General features: G+C 39.9%; 1 protein-coding gene across 1 annotated transcript; it reads right to left on the bottom strand.

The window, feature by feature from the left end:
• Positions 1 to 291: 291 nt before the first annotated feature.
• coa8 (cytochrome c oxidase assembly factor 8) lies at positions 292 to 20,641 on the bottom strand. The gene is made up of 5 exons (XM_067991737.1): positions 20,371 to 20,641; positions 15,295 to 15,492; positions 6,106 to 6,169; positions 3,017 to 3,107; positions 292 to 2,324 (listed from the first exon to the last, which is right to left on the bottom strand). The coding sequence occupies exons 1-5, from the start codon at positions 20,545 to 20,547 to the stop codon at positions 2,222 to 2,224; spliced, it is 633 nt and encodes a 210-aa protein (XP_067847838.1). The 5' UTR covers positions 20,548 to 20,641; the 3' UTR covers positions 292 to 2,221.
• Positions 20,642 to 20,647: the final 6 nt, after the last annotated feature.

Genomic DNA, 20,647 nt, shown 5'->3' on the forward strand with positions numbered 1-20,647 from the left:
GCTTCAATGCCTCAGGGTTAGGGATAGGAGAAGGAGGGAAACTAGCCAGGACTCCACCTTCCAATTGCTATCCAATATCTATTGCTGGGAAATGGATGCGTGTGGATGCCAAGATTGGTCTTGGCTGTGATACTCAAATTGGTGAATAGCCTATTGACACTCACTGTATCAGCTTATTCATGAAGAATGGCCTTTGGGGAAAGTACCTGCAGAGCAGTACACTGGCATGAGATACTGTCTTAAGGCGAGGAGAAAGAAATTCAAAACCAATGAGAAAAATGTAACAACTGCTTTAGAAATTTCTGTTTTTATTAAAAATACAATGCTTCTTAAAAATGACATGGAGATACACACTTTCATTAATCGTAAATCAAATACTTTGTACCAATCTCAAAAATCATATTTATAGCCAAATTTAGAAAGGCAAGACAGCAAGGACAAGGTGGCTTGAAGGGAGGCAACAGGAGGATGATGTGTCCAGTAAAGAGATAAAATAATCAGTTAAAAGGCCACATTATTACAAGAGAGCATCATTGTATTTGATGTTGGGATAAATGAAACACATAGGTCATTTTAGGTTCTTGTTGGTCTGATTCAATGATAAAATGATTTGTCCAGGTCTGAACATTTAGCCTATCTTAAAATTCATTATCTGTAATGGCCAATACAATTGTAAATAAACTGATGACAAAAATATCAATTCATACAACAGTGTAGAGTGTTTTTTAAATGGATAAATAAACATACCTAAACAATGGTTAGGTTCCATAGCAAAATATATCGTTAACACTAAATATATGCTTTGCAATAATACTGTTAACACTGCAAGCATGTCATCTGGTAGAATTTGTTGCCCCCTACTGGCATATTGCATTATTGTGGGTGAAAAGTACTAACCTGGCAACTGTGGCTAAGAGACACGACCACTCACTTATATCAGAAACTGCACAAAGTGCAGTAAAATTTTCCTTAAAAAGAACTAGCATAGACACCACCAATTCACCTTTAAACACCTTTGTCACAAGTGCAGCTCAGTATTCCAAGTAGCTGCCACCAATTGTTACTAGTTTTTAAATTTTTTAAAAAAGAATTGTTACTAAGTCTTGCCTTAGATATTCTTTTGGGTACATACACATATATATATATATGGAAATATTTAAAAATTAACTTAATTAAATAGCCAACCAAAAAAGTTAATGTTGTCTATTAAGTGATTTTTGTCTGGGATTAAGATTTTTTTTTAAAGATTGAAAATTTGTGACATTATGACAATGATATTAAGAATTCAAGTACAAAGTTTTGATATTTGTACATAACCACACCATTAAAGTTTCTGTATTAGATAAATCATTAATTACCTGTTAAAAGCATTGGTAACAGTTTTTTAAAATATTTAGCCGAGATTGACTTACTGAAAAAATAAACTGATGCCCGTTGAAACTGACAACATGGGAAAGAAACAGAAGTGACATTTCTCATAGATCCCAAAGCATCATTTGAATTGGCGCAAGGAAGTTCTCCTGGTGTCCAGGGCGACATTCGCGTTTCAACTAACACCATCAAAAAACAGATTAACTGGTCATTCATTTTATTGCTGTCGTGGGACATTGTTGCGCACAAACTGACTACCAAGTTTGCCTACATAATAGTGACTACACTTCAAAAGTAATTCATTTCCTGTGAAGCACTTTAGGACATCCTGAGACGTGAAAAGTGCTATATAAATGTACGTTCATTCTTTCTTTGTGAAAAATTGGGGAATGCCTCTCCCTTCTCCCCACTCACTAACAAAATGACATTTTCAGAAATCAAGTTTCAAAGCAACACATTCCCCCAATTTCATTAGCAGGTCGTTAATCATGGCGGAAAACAGGTTTTCTCTCATTTTTCACTGTGGAAGAATTTCTGGTCACTGTGTAATTAGCTTAGGGGTTCCTACTTGCTGAACATATGCAATTGGCTATCATACTGTGGGAAGCTGCTGAAAAAATACAAGGGTTGAAACAATAAAACACATACAATAAATAACAAACAATATATAAGTCATACAAATACAGAAAAGACATTATGTTTTGATAACAATTGCATTTTTTTTTAAAGAATTCATTGACTGTGGGACACTAGAGTGTTACCTATATTGAAATATTTTTATGGCAAAGTTAAATTCCAAGTCCAAGTCCAAGTGTTTAAATCTGATTAGACTTTTCACAGAACAGGATCTTCATTGTCTGATTTCCTTCCTCCATCTCAGTTTTCTCCAGGCGCTCTGCAGCACTGCTCGTCCCATTAACCACGTGATAGTAAAATTACGTCTGTACCATTCCCTGACCGAAGGAAGATGGAAAAAATTACTTTTTCATCTGACAACATTCATTATGTTACAAAGTTAAGTAACACTCAGTTTAGACAGTAGACTTTGGAGTAATTAAATTTATAGCAGTGTTTTTGAGCAATTTCCTTTCTGCTTTGCAACACACAAATGTTTTTACTTATCACCTGTTGACAATAACAACATCTTGATTATAATGAGAATAAAATAAAGAACTTTGAACAGAATCTCAATAAACTTGAAACCTATTTTTCTTAGCCTCTATTTATTTTTGTATGGCTATTGTTCCCCTCACCACAACTTCCTTTAGGTAGGACACCTAGATAGAAGAGGACATGGACTTCTTCACAATTCCTGGTCAGTTTTATCTTTTACCTAGGAATGTAACACTACAATATTATGGAAATGCTCCACCTAAGCAACTTTAAGTCTGGCAGATTTAAGGGGCAAGTCTCAATACTGGTGGGTGGTCTATGGGTTGTGAAGCAAGGGGAACTACAGATCACCCTTTATTGATTTTTTAAAAATCACTTTATATACAACTATAGTCATCTCAGCATTATAGCAACCTTATTCCCCATGTCATAGTCTATTGCACTGCCAATTTATTTTCAGCCCTCATCATAAACTCTATCCAGTATTTACATTGCTCACACTACTTAAAAATTGATCAGTAGATTTACTTACTTATTGTAGTTCACATGTTTTTTATAATTTGTATTAAGGAATGCCTTATAATATTCAGCCATCTCTTCTGCACTCAGATTGTTTTTTCTCCCTGAAAATTTAATACCACAAATTAAATCAGAAGTATTCGTGCAGAATATAGGATTTCATGGTTAGCTATTATGAAACTTACTGCCTTGATGAGTAAAGATCATCCCTTGGATATTTAGCAACCAGAAGTATAACTCAACTCCATTTATCATTTACTCTTAGTTGATCATTTTATTAAACACAAGCATAAAGACATAAAAAGATAAGAAACTGAGTCAATTCGCACTACTCCAATTTTATGTATTAGGACAATGAAATTCCTCACTGAAAAACTGCAAAATACCTATTTTTCCTCAAATAAATCAATCCACTAACAATCATATTCTCAATAATCACATTTCAAAACTGCTGAGTTCCTACAATTTCCTTCTCACATTACTAATTATGAAAACAAGCATTCTCCCATTTTTGTTTAAACTGGAATTTTACTCCTGAGATGACCAGATTCTGTGAAGTGACCTGGCATTTAGGATGAATGTTTAAATTACTTGTATTGGTCAGTTTTACAGAAATATTTTGATTTAAAAAAAAAATTAAATTATATAACTTTGCTAAAATTATTTTTAAACCCCATGTCCATTTAGGTGCCCTGTTCCAAATTGGTGGGCACCTAACCAGGACCCAGACCTTTCCTAATGCCATACTATAATAGAATGCCCAAAAGTATGCCAACGTGGCCAGGCTTACTTTCCCAAATTTTACTTGCTCCCTTGTGGAAAAAAGACTAGTATTCCCCAATGCACATCAGCATCTCACTATATGGGAAACTGTGAACATGAACTAAAAAATAAAACAAAAGGGAAGTCAGAAGAAATGTTTTCAGAGAGGGTTATTAGAACGTACAGTGCTTCGCTGTGATTATTGAGATAGAAATAATAACATCGCTTAAGTATTTGAAAAGGAAGAATATATATGGATATGAGGAAAGGGCAGAGGAATGGGATTAGAATAGATAGCTCCAGATGAACAGCTGGCACAGCATGATCGGCCAGAAAGTGTCTGTCTGTGCTATAATTTCTGACTCCATGTTCTACTGCCCTATGGCACAATGCATTGATAAAACAAATTAGATTTAAACTCAGATTTATCATATTATTACTGGAAAATCAAACAGTTGTCTGCTCTGTAAGTGGTCTACTTAACTGAAGTATCATGCAAAGAAGAAAAGGATGATACCGTATTTGAAAAATCTTGTGTTTAAAATTTTTAGTTTTACGAAAAATATTCCTAGTCTTTATAACAATTCAATTTAAATACTGTACTTTAATTTTTTTCCCCTCTATATATCATGCTTAAAGAGGTAACTGATTTCAGTGACTTGGTGCACTGGTGCTCCAAGATACAATGCCATTGGTGATAAAACATTCATTGGTGCCTGAAATTCCCAACTGGTAATGCTAACATCACAGATGCTGAGTGGAGGCATGACACTGCTCCGCAGGAAGGAAGCAAAATCAAAATATATATGATCACAGAAGAGTCACTTGAGGACACCCTTGCACATCTCCTGGTGGCCAGCTACAGAATATCGCTTGGGAGAGATTTGCAGGGTGGCTGGAAACTCTACAAAGGAACCAAAAAGATAATATAAAATTCAAAAAATACATTTTATTTTTAACTGAGGAGGAGGGCCAAGGCTTCAGCATTATACAAAATTACTGATGAAATAATGTAGCCCTGTTGGTGGACAGCAAAAAAATTGTTGACATTGGAGTTAGTGCAGTCCAAACGCACATAGATCAGCAAAGTGGGTGAAGATGGCTTACTTCATGTCAGAGTCCATCCTCTACAATACCACAATGGTGTAGCTAGGGTATTAGTCCCCCACATATTGTCCAATAAGAGCTGCTATTGCCCAAGTTAGGACCTAGTGTTTATGCCAGGAATGTAAGAGCTGGGTTTGCAACTTTACACTCTACACCAATTCAAATAATCTGCATGGATCGTCACACACGGCATCTCCTGCCTGCGCAACTTACTGCAGATGGCAAAGTTACCTAAAACTTTGTTGCCTATATGCAGAAGTTCAAATAAGTTAGCCATCGTTGAACTGAAGAGGATTATACAAATGTCTGCTCCCTGCTCCCCAATGGCTAAATGCACCAACAGATGTAGTACTGAATTTGACTCCACCGGGGAAGTTTTTCTCTGTGTTTATAGTGAAAGTGTAAATTAGTCTGTACAAAGTCATCTGATCTCAGCTGGGGCAGTGGTGGAGTGCTACAATTCACATTCCTGATTGATACTAGTGCTCCCTGTTAGAAGTGCGTGTCAGTGAACATAACTGAAGACAGAACTGGGCTAAGCTGGCTCATTGTCACATAGCACACAAACTAACTGCCCAAGCTCACAAAGAATGGCCACTTGGGTGAGATACCAGAGGATTATGGAACAAAACACCACCATGAGCCACTGATTTAAAGACAGGAGAGTTAGGGGAGAAAAATCAGAGGAGAAAGAAAAAGGACAGCTCCGGCGACTTAATCTGCAGTTTTAAAACACAGTAATAAATGAGTAACAAAAAAATAGGTTTGCAGCTGTGTCTCTTTACAAATGAGATAAGACATAGTTGTGCATTCTCTATCCATCAGTCACTCAACCCAGCCAATGAGCCTTTTGTATAGTACTTTATCTTCAGTGACATCATGAAGTTCTGTGCACACTCTTTCCCTTCACAATGGAAGTTCTACATAGGGGTGGAGTTCCTCTTACTCGTAGTTTTAAAACATAACATAGTAACAAGGGATAATTTTAAGACACAGAAAACTTGAACACTAGCGCTGAGGACTATCCGTTGGTACCTACTTCCCCACCAACCAATTCCAAAATACAACAGTACACCCACGACATTCCAAATAGAATTTCTATACAATCTGGTTGATTCATTTTTAAAAAATCTTACAAAAGACAATGTCTATTACAATTGTACCCCATGAATTAAAAAAACCTTTAAAGTTACCCAATTGAAATAAAAAATGAGAAGAATACAGTTTACTCACCTTCCTCATCTCTTAATCCTATTCCTTTTGCTTTCAAGCGGGAGTGGATGAACTGATCTCTCTCCTGGAAAATAATGAATTACATTTTACATAAAGTACAGACAGACATACAATCTAAAGCTCTTATTATCTCTCCAAATTCTGAATTTTACAGCGATGTCCTGCAGTGTTGCTTGCAGATGGAAAGTAAAAGATTTAGTATCAAAGGCTGAGGAACTTTTCACTGTGCAAAGTCTTATTTTAATTTTAGTGAGTTTTAAAAAAAGAAAACTTTGAGCAAAGTCTAGGTATGAGTCAAAACATAAGCCTGAAAAAGTCTGCAGTACTCAAAGCACCTGGGGAAAACAGTAAAAGGAAGGCCCACAAAGTAAGGGCAGGGAACTGTGAGAACCTGAAGCCTGGGAGTTGAATGATTCCAGGTATGGTGCCCTGAGAGAGGAGCTGATCGATCCCATTGCTGTGCTAGAAGCCAGGCATGAGTCTGGCATCTCATTGGTTCCTAACAAGATGGACCAATTAATGCTAATATGTTTACCACAGACGAATCAGATTCCAGAAAGTGTACTTCACTAACAGATTCCCTTTTTCAAATTCTTCACTTTTTAATCCCCAGAGATTCTATTTGAGAGACAAGCATGAAATCTGTTCCAAGGACACTGCTAATGCTATCTGATCCAACTGCGAAGACATCTGCAGCAGAGACTTAGGATAACTTATCTTGTGATTGTTTATCCCCTCTCTCCTTGTAAGGAGGTACCTAGTAACACAGCAGACATTACTTCGAAGAGTGAAAAATGAATCCTTGTTTTCATAATGTTATTAGAAAAGAATCAATATATGTCATTGTGTGTAGTGATTGCTTTATTTTCAAAACTGATGAAGCACATTATTGTGGGTAGACATTTTACTGGTTGCCTTAAAAATACAGTCGTTTCAAAGTGAACCAAACTAATGTCAGAAAATGATGCAATATCTATATTGCCTTCAGCAGATATTTCACAATATACATTGTATTCAGTAAATGAGAATAATGCATTTGCTCCAGCAGTCACTTTCTTAAGGATTTCTTTAAACTGCAGTGGTATTTTTGCACCAAATATATAATACAAGTTTAGTATTTTTAGACAATATCATGAAGGATTGTTGTGTTCAGTACTTAAAGTATTCCACAGCTGAAGTTTGAACAAAACCAATTTTGAGATTGTTATCGGAGAGAAAACTTGCACATTTTGAAAACGGGAAGGAACATTTAGTACTTTCAATTTAACAGCTGTCCAAATGAACTTTGTGCATGGATATGCTGTACACATTAAACAATGCTTTCAAATATAGACAAAACTGTCTTCAAATATGATTCAAATCCCACAGCCCAGAGCTCAGAGGAAAGTTGCCAATTAGCACTTGTGCCAACAGCAGTTCCATCTGAAGGCACTGTTTTCCTATTAAGGATATTTGAGATGCTCAGTTTGCAACATGTAATATCCAGCTTACGGTGCATTTTACCATAGTGCAAATGTGAAGTGCCCACACTATAGTTACATAGTAAAGGTAGCCTGAGTCTGGTGTGGGGGCTCGTCATTTGTTTCAGAGTCAGTTCGTGCCTTCATATTCGATTTACACTCCAAGTTTAGCGTTGGTGCAAAGCAGTTTCAGCTTCTGTGGAAAGCATTGCACTGAGTGTTTGTATGCATTCATTTAGAATGAATGATCAAAAGGTGGAAAGCATGGTTATAACACATTTCAACTGACATTAGGGTCATATGTACAGTACTACATAAAACCTCAATTAAGCATGAAATGGTTAGAGGCCAATATTTCAAACAGCAACTAAACAGTGCTGGGACTGGTGCATTACAAAGAGAAGTGGTTGTCCAAATGTAAATTGTCCAAAGTAATCAAAAATATGAAAAACAATTCAGCTAATCCATGTACAAACAACATTCTGACATTGTAACTGACAGAGCAGTTGTCTAGGACTTGCCCAAAGTCAACAAAAGAAATGTAAACAAGAGCTTAGGCCAAGCATAGTTGCAGACTAATTTGAAAAGGCTGCCAGCCAAGGCAAATGCAAACAGCTGTGAGGACTGACCCAGTACAATCATTGTTCTCTTCTATCTAGGCTAGGAGGATGGCAATGCAGGAGAGTATTTGTTGGGGGTGGGGAGGGGGGGGAGGTGGTTGTGGGTTGAGAACAAAGTATTGAGAAGGTGAAAAATGTGTTGAAATAAACTTGAGCCCCACTTCTGCTAGTCAAGCAGGGGTATTTGCTTAAGGGCAAATATTGTAGACCTTCTGGCGAGTGGCGTCACCCTGCTAATCGTGTCTCCTCTTCTGGAGTAAGCTGGGAGAGAAGTGCACAGACGGAGGTGCCCGGCTCCCTTCCATCAGAATTTCTCATCGGCCATAAAAAAACCTGTCAGAGCTGGGTCTCTCTGCTAATTACACTCCTTCTACCCCCTCCCCCTACCCACCTAACGCATGTCCCCCTAGTGCCCTCCCAGGCCCAAGGATTTTGTCCCCAATATGTGGCAGTACTAGGTAGGGGGAGTGGTATTAGTTGCACTGTGGTTAGTCCTTGGTTTTCGTAGCACTGGAGTGTTGTTGCCCTGGTTTGATTCCATTGGGGGGGGGGGGGGGGATCCTTTGGTTTATTATCGCTGTGATGGAGAACCCGAGGTTTGGCATAACATTGAATGGCAACCCAAGATTTAGCAGAGGGGAGATGAAATATAAGATTTGGATCACTGGTGGATTCCTGTGTGTCTGTCAGTAGAGGGGAGGGAGAGGGCATGGGACTGATAGCCCTGGGTGGGGTGGTAGCATCCCAGGTCTGGGAGCACTGGTTTGTAACTTTCTAAAAGATATCTGCTCCGCAAACATTAAATTTGGTGTTTGCGATTGGTTCTTAAAAGTGTATGTCTATTCTGTGTATACGTGCATGTGTGTGTGTGATTTAATTATTTACTTTTCCACAGCAGGAGAATATTGGGATGATATGAGACAGAAAAATTATAATTCTCACCAAAGCAAATAGAATAAAACAAATTTACAGGTTCTAAGACTAGCGATTCGCTCCATTTTTTTAATGCTGTACCAGCAACTGTGACGGTGACACATATTTACTCACTTTTGATAGCGCCAATATTGGGAAACAAGTCATCAAATTCTTATCGCAACAAAATAATAAATTCAATTTACAGGTGAGGATTCAAGTTCTTTCTTCATTTTTTTAATGTACTGCAAGCAGCCAGCAGCTGCAATAGTGGCACACTAATTACTTTTCCACAGTGGGAGAACATGGGAAAATTATAAGACAACAAAATATTAATTCTCATCTGAACAAACAGAGTACAATTAATTTACAGGCTCTAAGGCTAAAAGTTCTTTCCCGATTTGTTTTATGCAGCTGCTGTGATGGCAGCATGTTACGAACATAAGAACATGAAAAATAGGAGCAGTAGGACATACGGCCCCTCGAGCCTGCTCCGCCATTCTATCAGATCATGGCTGATCTTCGACCTCAACTCCACTTTCCTGCCCGATCCCCATATCCCTTAATTCCCCTAGAGTCCAAATATCTATCTATCTCAGCCTTGAATATACTCAACAACTCAGCATCTCCTGCCCTCTGGGGTAGAGAATTCCAAAGATTCACAACCCTCTGAGTGAAGAAATTCCTCTTCATCTCAGTCTTAAGCAGCCGACCCCTTATCGTGCGACTATGCCCCCTACTTCTAGACTCTCTAGCCAGGGAAAACAACCTCTCAGCATCTACCCAGTCAAACCCCTTCAGAATCTTATATGTTTCAATGAGATTGCCTCTTATTCTTCTAAAGTCCAGAGAGTATAGGCCCATCCTACTCAGCCGCTCTTCATAGGACAACCCTCTCATCCCAGGAATTAATCTAGTGAACCTTCGTTACACCACCTCTAAGGTAAGTATATCCTTCCATAGATAAGGAGACCAAAACTGTATGCAGTATTCCAGGTGAGGTCTCACCAAGGCCCTGTACCTGTACAATTGTAGCAAGACTTCCTTACTCTTGAACTCCAACCCCCTTGCAATAAAGGCCAACATGCCATTTGCCTTCCTAATTGCTTGCTGTACCTACATGCTAACATTTTGTGTTTCTTGTATGAGGACACCCAAGTCTCTCCGAACACCAATATTTAATAGTTTCTCACCATTTAAAAATATTCTGTTTTTCTATTCTTCCTACCAAAATGAATAACCTCACATTTCCCCACATTATACTCCATCTGCCACCTTTTTGCCCACTCACTTAACTTGTCTTATATCCTTTTGCAGGCTCTTTTGTCCTCCCTCTCAACTTACTTTCCCAACTAGCTTTGTATCATCAGCAAACTTGGATACATTACACTCGGTCCCTTCATCTAAGTCATCAATATAGATTATAAATAGCTGAGGCCCAAGCACCGATCCTTGCGGTACCCCACTAGTTACAGCCTGCCAACCTGAAAATGACCTGTTTATCCCTACTCTCTGTTTTCTGTCCGTTAACCAATCCTCCAAACATGCTAATGTTACTCCCAACCCCATGAGCCCTTATCTTGCATAACAACCTTTTATGTGGCACCTTATTGAATGCCTTTTGAAAATGTCATTTATTTAATTTTGCACAGTGCTAAACTATTTGGAATTTCAAGGAATATATGAGGCGTCAAAATATTTGAGCATAATGAACTTTGTAAATGTATTATTTTAAATAAGCCTATAACTGATTTAAAATACCTTTAACTTAGTTGCAGTGAGAAAGCGGCTCAGGTTAATAAACAGAAGCAGTAGAGTGAAAGAAAATTGGCAGCGCATCTAGAGTTTAAAGAATGCATGGGTAAGGGGGATGTTACAGCATTAATCATTAAAAAATAATTAGGCATTAGTGTCACATTGGGTGACAAAATAATGACTCAGGAAGTAAGTATGTCAAGGTAAGAGTTTGCTGTCACAAGAATTTGAATATATTAGATATTAATTAGCCAGTCTGCAGAAGATCAACACAGCTCAGATATTCCTAATGTAAGAAAGATCAGTTTACCAAACATTTGGTACTGTAGTTCACAATGGGAGAAAAAGGGAAATCTTACAAGATTTTTGTTTTAAAATATAAAAGTCAAAATTAGAAGAGAATGTCAGTTTCTTTGAGTACACCACAAATAAACTCTTGGGCTATAACTAGTGTACCCTGAAACTGAATGGATTATCCAGTTAAGAGGCATTGCGACTAATTTATCATGTAGTACCATATATATATATATAAAAAAAAACTTTTTAAAAAAACTATCCCAACTTTAAGTGGCTTTTCAAACTCCAACCTCCTCTCCTCTGGCCTGACACAAATAACATTAATTTATTTGTCACATTAAATTATCTCCAATGACAGAGCGAGCCTTTGGTTTGGTGGCATTCCAGCCTCTGAGTCAAAACGTATAGGGTTCAAACCCCGCTCCAGACAGTCCCGACGAGTGGCGACCAGAGCACCAGCTCTGAATTCTAGGTTGACATCCAGCGGGATACATGCAGTAGGTGTGGGTGCACCCCCATTATCGTATGGGTTGTGGGAGCCCATAAACCAACGCCACCCCAGCATCCCCCCCCCACCATCGGCTGATACAAAGATGGCCATGGACAGAGCGTACACGTTGCAGCCGGTCAATCTGTTAATCAGCCTGCAAATCCTTCCACTACTTCACACAATTCTCCAACGAAAGAGTGTGAAGATACAAAGACAATAACAATCAGTTGTACAATCTCGCTACAAAAAGTCATAATAAGAATAAAACCGGACGGACCACCTGGCATCGGACCACTAGGCACCGGACATGACAAAGGCAAACCAAGCCCAGTCGACCCTGCAAAGTCCTCCTCACTAACATCTGGGGACTTGTGCCAAAATTGGGAGAGCTGTCCCACAGACTAGTCAAGCAACAGCCTGACATAGCCATACTCACAGAATCATACCTTTCAGCCAACATCCCAGACTCTTCCATCACCATCCTTGGGAATGTCCTGTCCCACCGGCAGGACAGACCAACCAGAGATGGCAGTATAGTGATATACAGTCAGGAGGGAGTGGCCCTGGGAGTCCTCAACATTGACTCCAGAACCCATGAAATCTCATGACATCAAGTCAAACATGGGCAAGGAAACCTCCTGCTGATTACCACCGACCGCCCTCCCTCAGCTGATGAATCAGTCCTCCTCCATGTTGAGCACCACTTAGAGGAAGCACTGAGGATAACAAGGGCACAGAATGTACTCTGGGTGGGGGACTTCAATGGCCATCACAAAGAGTGGCTCGGTAGCACGACTACTGACCGAGCTGGCCAAGTCCTGATGGACATAGCTGCCAGACTGGCAGGTGGTGAGCGAACCAACACGGGGGAAAAACCTACTTGATCTCGTCCTCACCAATCTACCTGTCGCAGATGCATCAGTCCATGATAGTATTGGTAGGAGTGACCACCGCACAGTCCTTGTGGAGACGAAGTCACGTCTTCGCACTGAGAACACCATCCAACGTGTTGTGTGGCACTATCACCGTGCTAAATGGGATAGATTCAGAACAGATCTAGCAGCTCAAAATTAGGCATCCATGAGGCACTGTGGGCCATCAGCAGCAGCAGAATTGTATTCCAGTACAATCTGTAACCTCATGGCCTGGCATATTCCTCACTCTACCATTACCAGGGGATCAACCCTGGTTCAATGAGGAGTGTAGAAGAGCATGCCAGGAGCAGCACCAGGCGTACCTGAAAATAAGGTGCCAACCTGGTGAAGCTACAACACAGGACTACATGCATGCTATAGACAGAGCTAAGCGATTCCACAACCAACGGATCAGATCAAAGCTCTGCAGTCCTGCCATATCCAGTCGTGAATGGTGGTGGACAATTAAACAACTAATGAGAGGAGGAGGCTCTGTAAACATCTCCATCCTCAATGATGGTGGAGTCCAGCACGTGAGTGCAAAAGACAAGGCTGAAGCGTTTGCAACCATCTTCAGCCAGAAGTGCCTCCTCCCGATATCCCCACCATCACAGAAGCCAGTCTTCAGCCAATTCGATTCGCTCCATGTGATATCAAGAAACAGCTGAGTGCACTGGATACAGCAAAGGCTATGGGCTGCAACAAATCCCGGCTGTAGTGCTGAAGGCTTGTGCTCCAAAACTAGCCACTCCTCTAGCCAAACTGTTCCAGTGTAGCTACATCACTGGCATCTACCCGACAATGTGGAAAATTGCCCAGGTATGTCCTGTCCACAAAAAGCAGGACAAATCCAATCCGGCCAATTACCGCCCCATCAGTCTACTTTCAATCAGCAAAGTGATGGAAAGTGTCGTCGACAGTGCTATCAAGCGGCACTTACTCACCAGTAACCTGCTCAGGGATGCTCAGTTTGGGTTCCGCCAGGACCACTCGGCTCCAGACCTCATTACAGCCTTGGTCCAAACATGGACAAAAGAGCTGAATTCCAGAGGAGAGGCGAGAGTGACCGCCCTTGACATCAAGGCAGCATTTGACCGAGTGTGGCACCAAGGAGCCCTAGTAAAATTGAAGTCAATGGGAATACCTAGCACAAAGGAAGATGGTAGTGGTTGTTGGAGGCCAGTCATCTCAGCCCCAAGACACTGCTGCAGGAGTTCCTCAGGGCAATGTCCTAGGCCCAACCATTTTCAGCTGCTTCATCAGAAGGTCAGAAATGGGGATGTTCGTTGGTGATTGCACAGTGTGCAGTTCCATTCGCAACACCTCAGATAATGAAGCAGTCCGTTCCCGCATGCAGCAAGACCTGGACAACATCCAGGCTTGGGCTGATAAGTGGCAAGTAACATTCGCGCCAGACAAGTGCCAGGCAATGATCATCTCCAACAAGAGAGTCTAACCACCTCCCCTTGACATTCAACAGCATTACCATCGCTTAATCCCCCACCATCAACATCCTGGGGGTCACCATTGACCAGAAACTTAACTAGACCAGTCACATAACTACTTTGGCTACAAGAGCAGGTTAGAGGCTGGATATTCTGCGGAGTGTGACTCATCTCCTGACTCCCCAAAGCCTTTCCACCATCTACAAGGCACAAGTCAGGAGTGTGATGGAATACTTTCCACTTGCCTGGATGAGTGCAGCACCAACACTCAGGAAGCTCAACACCATCCAGGACAAAGCAGCCCACTTAATTGGCACCCCATCCACCACCCTAAACATTCACTCCCTTCACCACCAACGCACCGCGGCTGCAGTGTGTACCATCCACAGGATGCACTGCAGCAACTCGACAAGGCTTCTTCGACAGCACCTCCCAAACCCGTGACTTCTACCACCTAGAAGTACAAGGGCAGTAGGCACATGGGACCACCACCTGCACGTTCTCCTCTAAGTCACACACCATTCCGACTTGGAAATATATCGCCGTTCCTTTATCGTTGCTGGGTCAAAATCCTGGAACTCCCTTCCTAACAGCACTGTGGGAGAACCTTCACCAAACAGACTGCAGCATCAAGAAGGCGGCTCACCACCACCTTCTCAAGGGCAATTAGGGATGGACAACAAATGCCGGCCTCACCTGCGACGCCCATATCCCATGAACGAGAAAAAAAACTTCCAATGGCTTTTCTTCACAGACATTCCGGTGTGGCCCAAGGCTCCATCCTTGGTCCCCTCTTAAGTTATATACTATCCATTTTAATATCATCCAAAAGCATGCTTCCAAATATATGCAGATCATACTTTTCTTTTTTCTCCTTTTAAGATCTTTACACCTCATTGCTAATAATGTCATTTTAGAAGTAGAACCAATTGCAAATTCTTCCAACTGAACAGATCAAATCCTTTGCTTCTTTTAATACTCTTATCAAGTACAAAATGCCCAAGTTTTGTGGTCAGTCTAATCAATGCTGATTTGTCAGATCATCAATTTTGAGATGCCAGAGGGGGAAAAAGAAGACAGCTTACATTACCATGTGGAACACAGGCCGACAATAACTAAAAGTTGAAGGACAGTGTCACATTATGCATTCCACAATTGTGACACATTTTGCACCCACGATACACAATACAAAGAAGGACTGGTTACACCCTGTGGCTTAAAAATCAGACAAATTCCTGCCATTAAGAGCAGACAGTATTTCTAATGAATGTAACTTGAACAACTCATAGTACCCACCTTATTGAAAGTTATGTTCTGATTGGACCAAAATTTCTGATTCCAGTTCTGCGTGTCTATCCTTAATTTCCTCAGCTGCTGTTCCAGCTTGGTTTCATTCTTTGGTATGTAAAACTTCCTAAGTCTTAGGTTTGAAAATCTATCTGGAGGGCCAACCCAATCATGGTGCGAGTCTGCAGGAGGCTGAAAACTTGAAATCTGAAAAAGATTTATTTCAGTTTAGATAATGAAGAATTAGCATTTCTCTTAAAATTGCACAGAGCTAAAACATCTCAAACTGTAAGACCACATCTGTAGAGCTAACACAGCCACAATACACATTTCATGAATGTTTGTCTGGCAACTGACAGATCATTGATACTTTACATTTGATACTTCAATACGTGGATACCAGAGATTAAGAATAGGTTCTTCCATGTAGAAGTGTACAGGTTCACTTTAGGTAAGTATTTTCCAACAGCGTGAACTCCAGAACGCTTCCACTTAAATCAGGGGCTTCATGAACATACGAACCTTGCTAGCAAAAGTTCAGCTGCAATCAACAAAACAAGAGCCAGAACTGAATGGGTCCTTGTGACATTGTTGTGGAAGACCCCAGATGAATTGGTTCATGTCTGTCACATAGAAGCAGAATGGTGACAGATTTCATGAATCACAAAGATTGTACACAAACCAAGATTATGGCATGATTACATAGTGGTTTTCTGTATGTTTTAAACAAAACTAAAACAGCTCAAATGAAGTATGAACAATTACTAATCATCTCTCCAATAATGCTTTTAGGAATATATGATGTGGAGATGCCGGTGATGGACTGGGGTGGGCAAATGTAAGGAATCTTACACCAGGTTATAGTCCAACAATTTTATTTTAAAATAAAATTGTTGGACTATAACCTGGTGTTGTAAGATTCCTTACATTTAGGAATATAGGAACAGGAAGGAGTAGGCCATTCAGGCTCTCGAGCTTGTTCCGCCATTCAATGAGATCATGGCCAATCTGTATCCTAAATCCATCCGCCCGCCTTAGCTCCATATCCCTCAATACCTTGGCTTGCAAAAAATCTATCAATCTTAGATTTAAAATTATTAATTGAGCTCGCATCTACTGCTTTTTGTGGGAGAAAGTTCCACACTTCTACCACCTTTGCATGAATAAGTGTTTTCTAACTTCTCTCCTGAATTGCCTGGCTCTGATTTTAAGGTTATGTGCCCCGGTCCTAGACGCCCCTGGCAGCGGAAAAAGTTTCTTTCTATCTACCCTATCAATTCCTTTCAAAATCATAAGAACCTCAATCATATCACCCCTTAACCTTCTACATTCCAAGGAATACAAGCCTAGTTTATGTAATTTCTCCTCATAATCCAACTCTTGGAGCCCTGGTAACATACTGGTGAATCTGCGCTACACTCCTTCCAATGCCAATATATCCTTTCTAAGGTGCGGTGCCCAGAACGGTACACAATATTCCAGATGTGGTCTAATCAGGGCTTTGTATGGCACTATGTAATTGTGCCATAATCTTGGTTTGTGTACAAACTTTATGATTCATGAAATCTGTCACCATTCTGCTTCTATGTGACAGACATGAACCAATTCATCTCTATATTCTAGCCCTCTAGTTATATGGGCTAACATTCCATTAGTCTTTTCGATTATTTTTTGTACCTGACCACATTTTAGTGATCTGTGCACATGGACCCCTAAATCTTTTTGGACCTCCACTGTTCCTAACTTTTCACCATTTAAAAAATACTCGGATCTATCCTTTTTTGGTCCAAAATGGATGACCTCAAACTTATCTGCGTTGAAATCCATCTGCCATAGTTTTGCCCACTCACTTATTCGATCAATGTCTCTTTATAATTTTATGCTCCCATCTACGCTGCTTACTATGCCACCAATCTGTGTGTCTTCGGCAAACTTGGATATATGGCTCTCTAATGTGTTATCTAAGACATTAATAAATATAGTGAATAGTTGAGGCACAGATCCTTTTGGGACACCACTAGTCACTTCCTTCCAATTTGATTACGTAGCCATTGTCCCTACTCTATCTTTCTACCGCCTAACCAATACATAACCCTAACCAGGTCAATAATTTGCCTTCAATTCCATGAACTTTAATTTTAGCTAACAGTCTCTTATGTAGAACCTTATCAAATGCCTTCTGGAAGTCCATATAAACAATATCCATAGACATTCCCCTGTCTACTATTTTAGTTACATCCTCAAAAAATTCAATTAGGTTCATTGGACATGACCTACCCTTTATAAATCCATGTTGGCTCTTTCTAATCAGCTCAAATTTCTCTAAATGCTCAGTCACCCTGTCCTTAATTATAGATTCCAATAACTTCCCCACAATAGAAATTAGACTAACAGGTCTATAATTTCATGGTTTCTCTCTCTCACCTTTCTTAAATAATGGAGTTACATTTGTAATTTTCCAATCTGAAGGGACAATTCCTGAATTGAGAGCACTTTGGAAGATTATGGCTAAAGCATCTGTAATTTCCTCATCTGCTTCCTTTAAAACCCTGGGGTGGAAACCTTTAGGTCATGGGGATTTGTCAGTCTTTAGTGCCATTATTTTTTCTAATTCTTGCTTACGTTTTAATGTCATAGTGTAAACAAAAATATATTTTAAGGATAGTCTGGTAGCTACAACACTAATGTACTGAAATTTGAATTAGAAGATCGAGGATGTATTAATTTGAACTGACGTCAATTTAGGCTTAATCTGGAGTAGTGGCAGCAAACCAAAGCAGGACTTGGGAGACACTGCATCCAAATAGAAAAGAAACTGAAGAAAAATTAAACATATTTTAAAAAACAAGAAAAAAAATCTTCATTGTACCCAATGTTGCAATGACATTAGGTCATACCAGAACACGATCAGATAAAGCTTGAACATTGATTGGTTCAACCCTATGTGTGGGGTGGTGGGGGCAGGGGGAGAAGTGAGTCCGGAGTGGAGATACTACATGCAACAACCTGGTATGTTTACATTTTGTTACTTTAGGGAACTTGAGCTCAAAAAGGTTCACCATCACTTGTGTAAGAAAAAGGGTTTCTGTCACACCATCCGAGAAAGGAAGCAATGACTGATGGCCCTCTTGACTTATTCCTAGCCTTAGCCAATACTGACTGTGTGGCCTGAAGTTCCGTAACCTACAAGGCTATGGACCAAGAGCTGGAAAGTGGGATTTGGCTGAATAGCTCTTTTTCGGCCAGCACAGACACGATGGGCCGAATGGCCTCCTTCTGTGCTGTAAATTTCTATGATTCTATATTCATATTCCCTGATCGCAACTAATCAACCATAGCACCAAAGAGAGGCAAGTTCCCACTTATACTGCATTATAAGCTATTTTAGTAGCATAGGGTTAACTTTATAGTAATAACTGTAATTTGAGTCACTATTATTGTATTATATTGTTTCAGCATCCACATTCTATTTTTAAAAGATTGCTGGATATGCTGACAGACTAAAGGTTAAACATAGAGAGTTGTGTTTATTTTTAAGAATTATCAAAATCTATGAATACATTTTACTAAATCTGAAATACTACAATGTGCAGTTGAATAAAGTGGCTCTGCAAATATTGAAAAATAAAATGTTTGTTGTATACAAATGTACTCTGATAATGAAGTCACATGTAAATTACTCAAATATGTCATTGCTAATTAACCTTATTGATTTTCTCATTATTCTGTCTTAAAACCAAACTCACGTGGAATGAGGGGGCTAGGAAAGGAACAGGTAGTGCAGAGCAGGAGACAGTATTAACAACTCACAAAAAGCAAACTATGTAATTCATTAGAACCGAAGCATTTAAGTAGTGGGTTTGAAGGAGGTTGGGTATCCTGACACAACAGCTAGACTGTACCACATCAAATAAATTTATGCTAAACACCTGAAGACACTAATGTCTTCAGATATTCTAAAACTGCACAAGTCTTTCATAGCTCATGTAATAAAAAAAGAGCCAGGTTAATATGTTTGCTTAGATACTAATAAGGTCCCATTTCCTCCCTTCACAGACCAAGGCAAGCCCAATGGTCTGCAGAAGGATATTAAACATTATTCACCACTGAAGATGATATATCAGACTAAGTATCAAAGGGCCAATTCATCATTCAAACTATCTGCTGTGCTACCCACCCTGCAATAGTCCTCTAGGAAAGGACAATTTAATGCGCCAGATAAACCTATGGAACATGTAGAGCACTGCGGTCTTTTACAGAGCAAGGAGCTGCATCATTGGCAAGTGCAGTGGTAACCTCAGTTACACAGGTTATAGATACAGTAGGAGGAACCTTCACAAATGGTTCCACTACTGCTATAGATACTTTAGGATTCAAGAAGTAATTACAGCCATTTTCAGTCTTCATGGACAAACCTTGGACACAGCCATTAGGGAGGCTTTTGGAGATATCATGAAAAAGAAATTCTAGGTACAGATCACTGTGTCTCATGAGGAAATGGCCTCCAGCTGTGCCATGCAGAAAAAGGCATCTAAGCTTATCCTGCAAAACATTACTACAGCACTGGAGTTTCTGACATATATACATCACAGCTAGTTGCTTTTGTAGGTAGCTGGCTACTGCAATCCTGGGCGGCTAAGTCTGACGGGCGATTCCTTGATCTTACTGCATAAATAAACTATGTGTAGATACACATAAATCACAAAGGGCACTTTACAGCACAGTAGGACAACTAAGTGAGAACTCACCCAGGAGCACCGTTTCATCATGTACACTCACGCAACACAAGTACTATAATTCACTCAATAAAATGACAATGTGTGTTGTAGTTTAGTTTGCCATTCTCTATAAATGTGCTGTAAAATAAATATCTTGAGTCCAAAGTGACCTAAGGGGTACTTATGATCAACTAATCGGGTCAAGCAATTAGCACTTTCATCACCGCTAAGTGCCGGAAAGTATTTTATTTATTTTTGACCCATTTTACGTAGAACGGAGTAGATCCCACGGCTAACTAGCTTAAAATGACTGGCAATTACCCTAGAGATAGTTTTTTTTACTAGAGCGAGATAATTTCTCATTTACCTCTGCACCATTTTCACTTTGCTCAGCGGCACTATTCGAGATTGAACAACACCTTCCTGACAACGCTGCGCAGCCATATTTCTCCGCTTCAGCTACCTTTACCCAAGCATTACAAAATATTCGTCTCTGAAACAGTTTTCTGAAAGATGAAACCAAAGCCCCGAACCTGCAGCTCATCACTTTCTAAAACAAAAACTTCCACCTCCTCCTCGCAGGGAAAACAGGCGATCACAATTTACGGCAGCCGATGCCATTTCCTGTTGTAAAACAGAAACCG

This window comes from Heptranchias perlo, chromosome 10 (genome assembly GCF_035084215.1).
Source record: "Heptranchias perlo isolate sHepPer1 chromosome 10, sHepPer1.hap1, whole genome shotgun sequence".
Classification (NCBI taxonomy): domain Eukaryota; kingdom Metazoa; phylum Chordata; class Chondrichthyes; order Hexanchiformes; family Hexanchidae; genus Heptranchias; species Heptranchias perlo.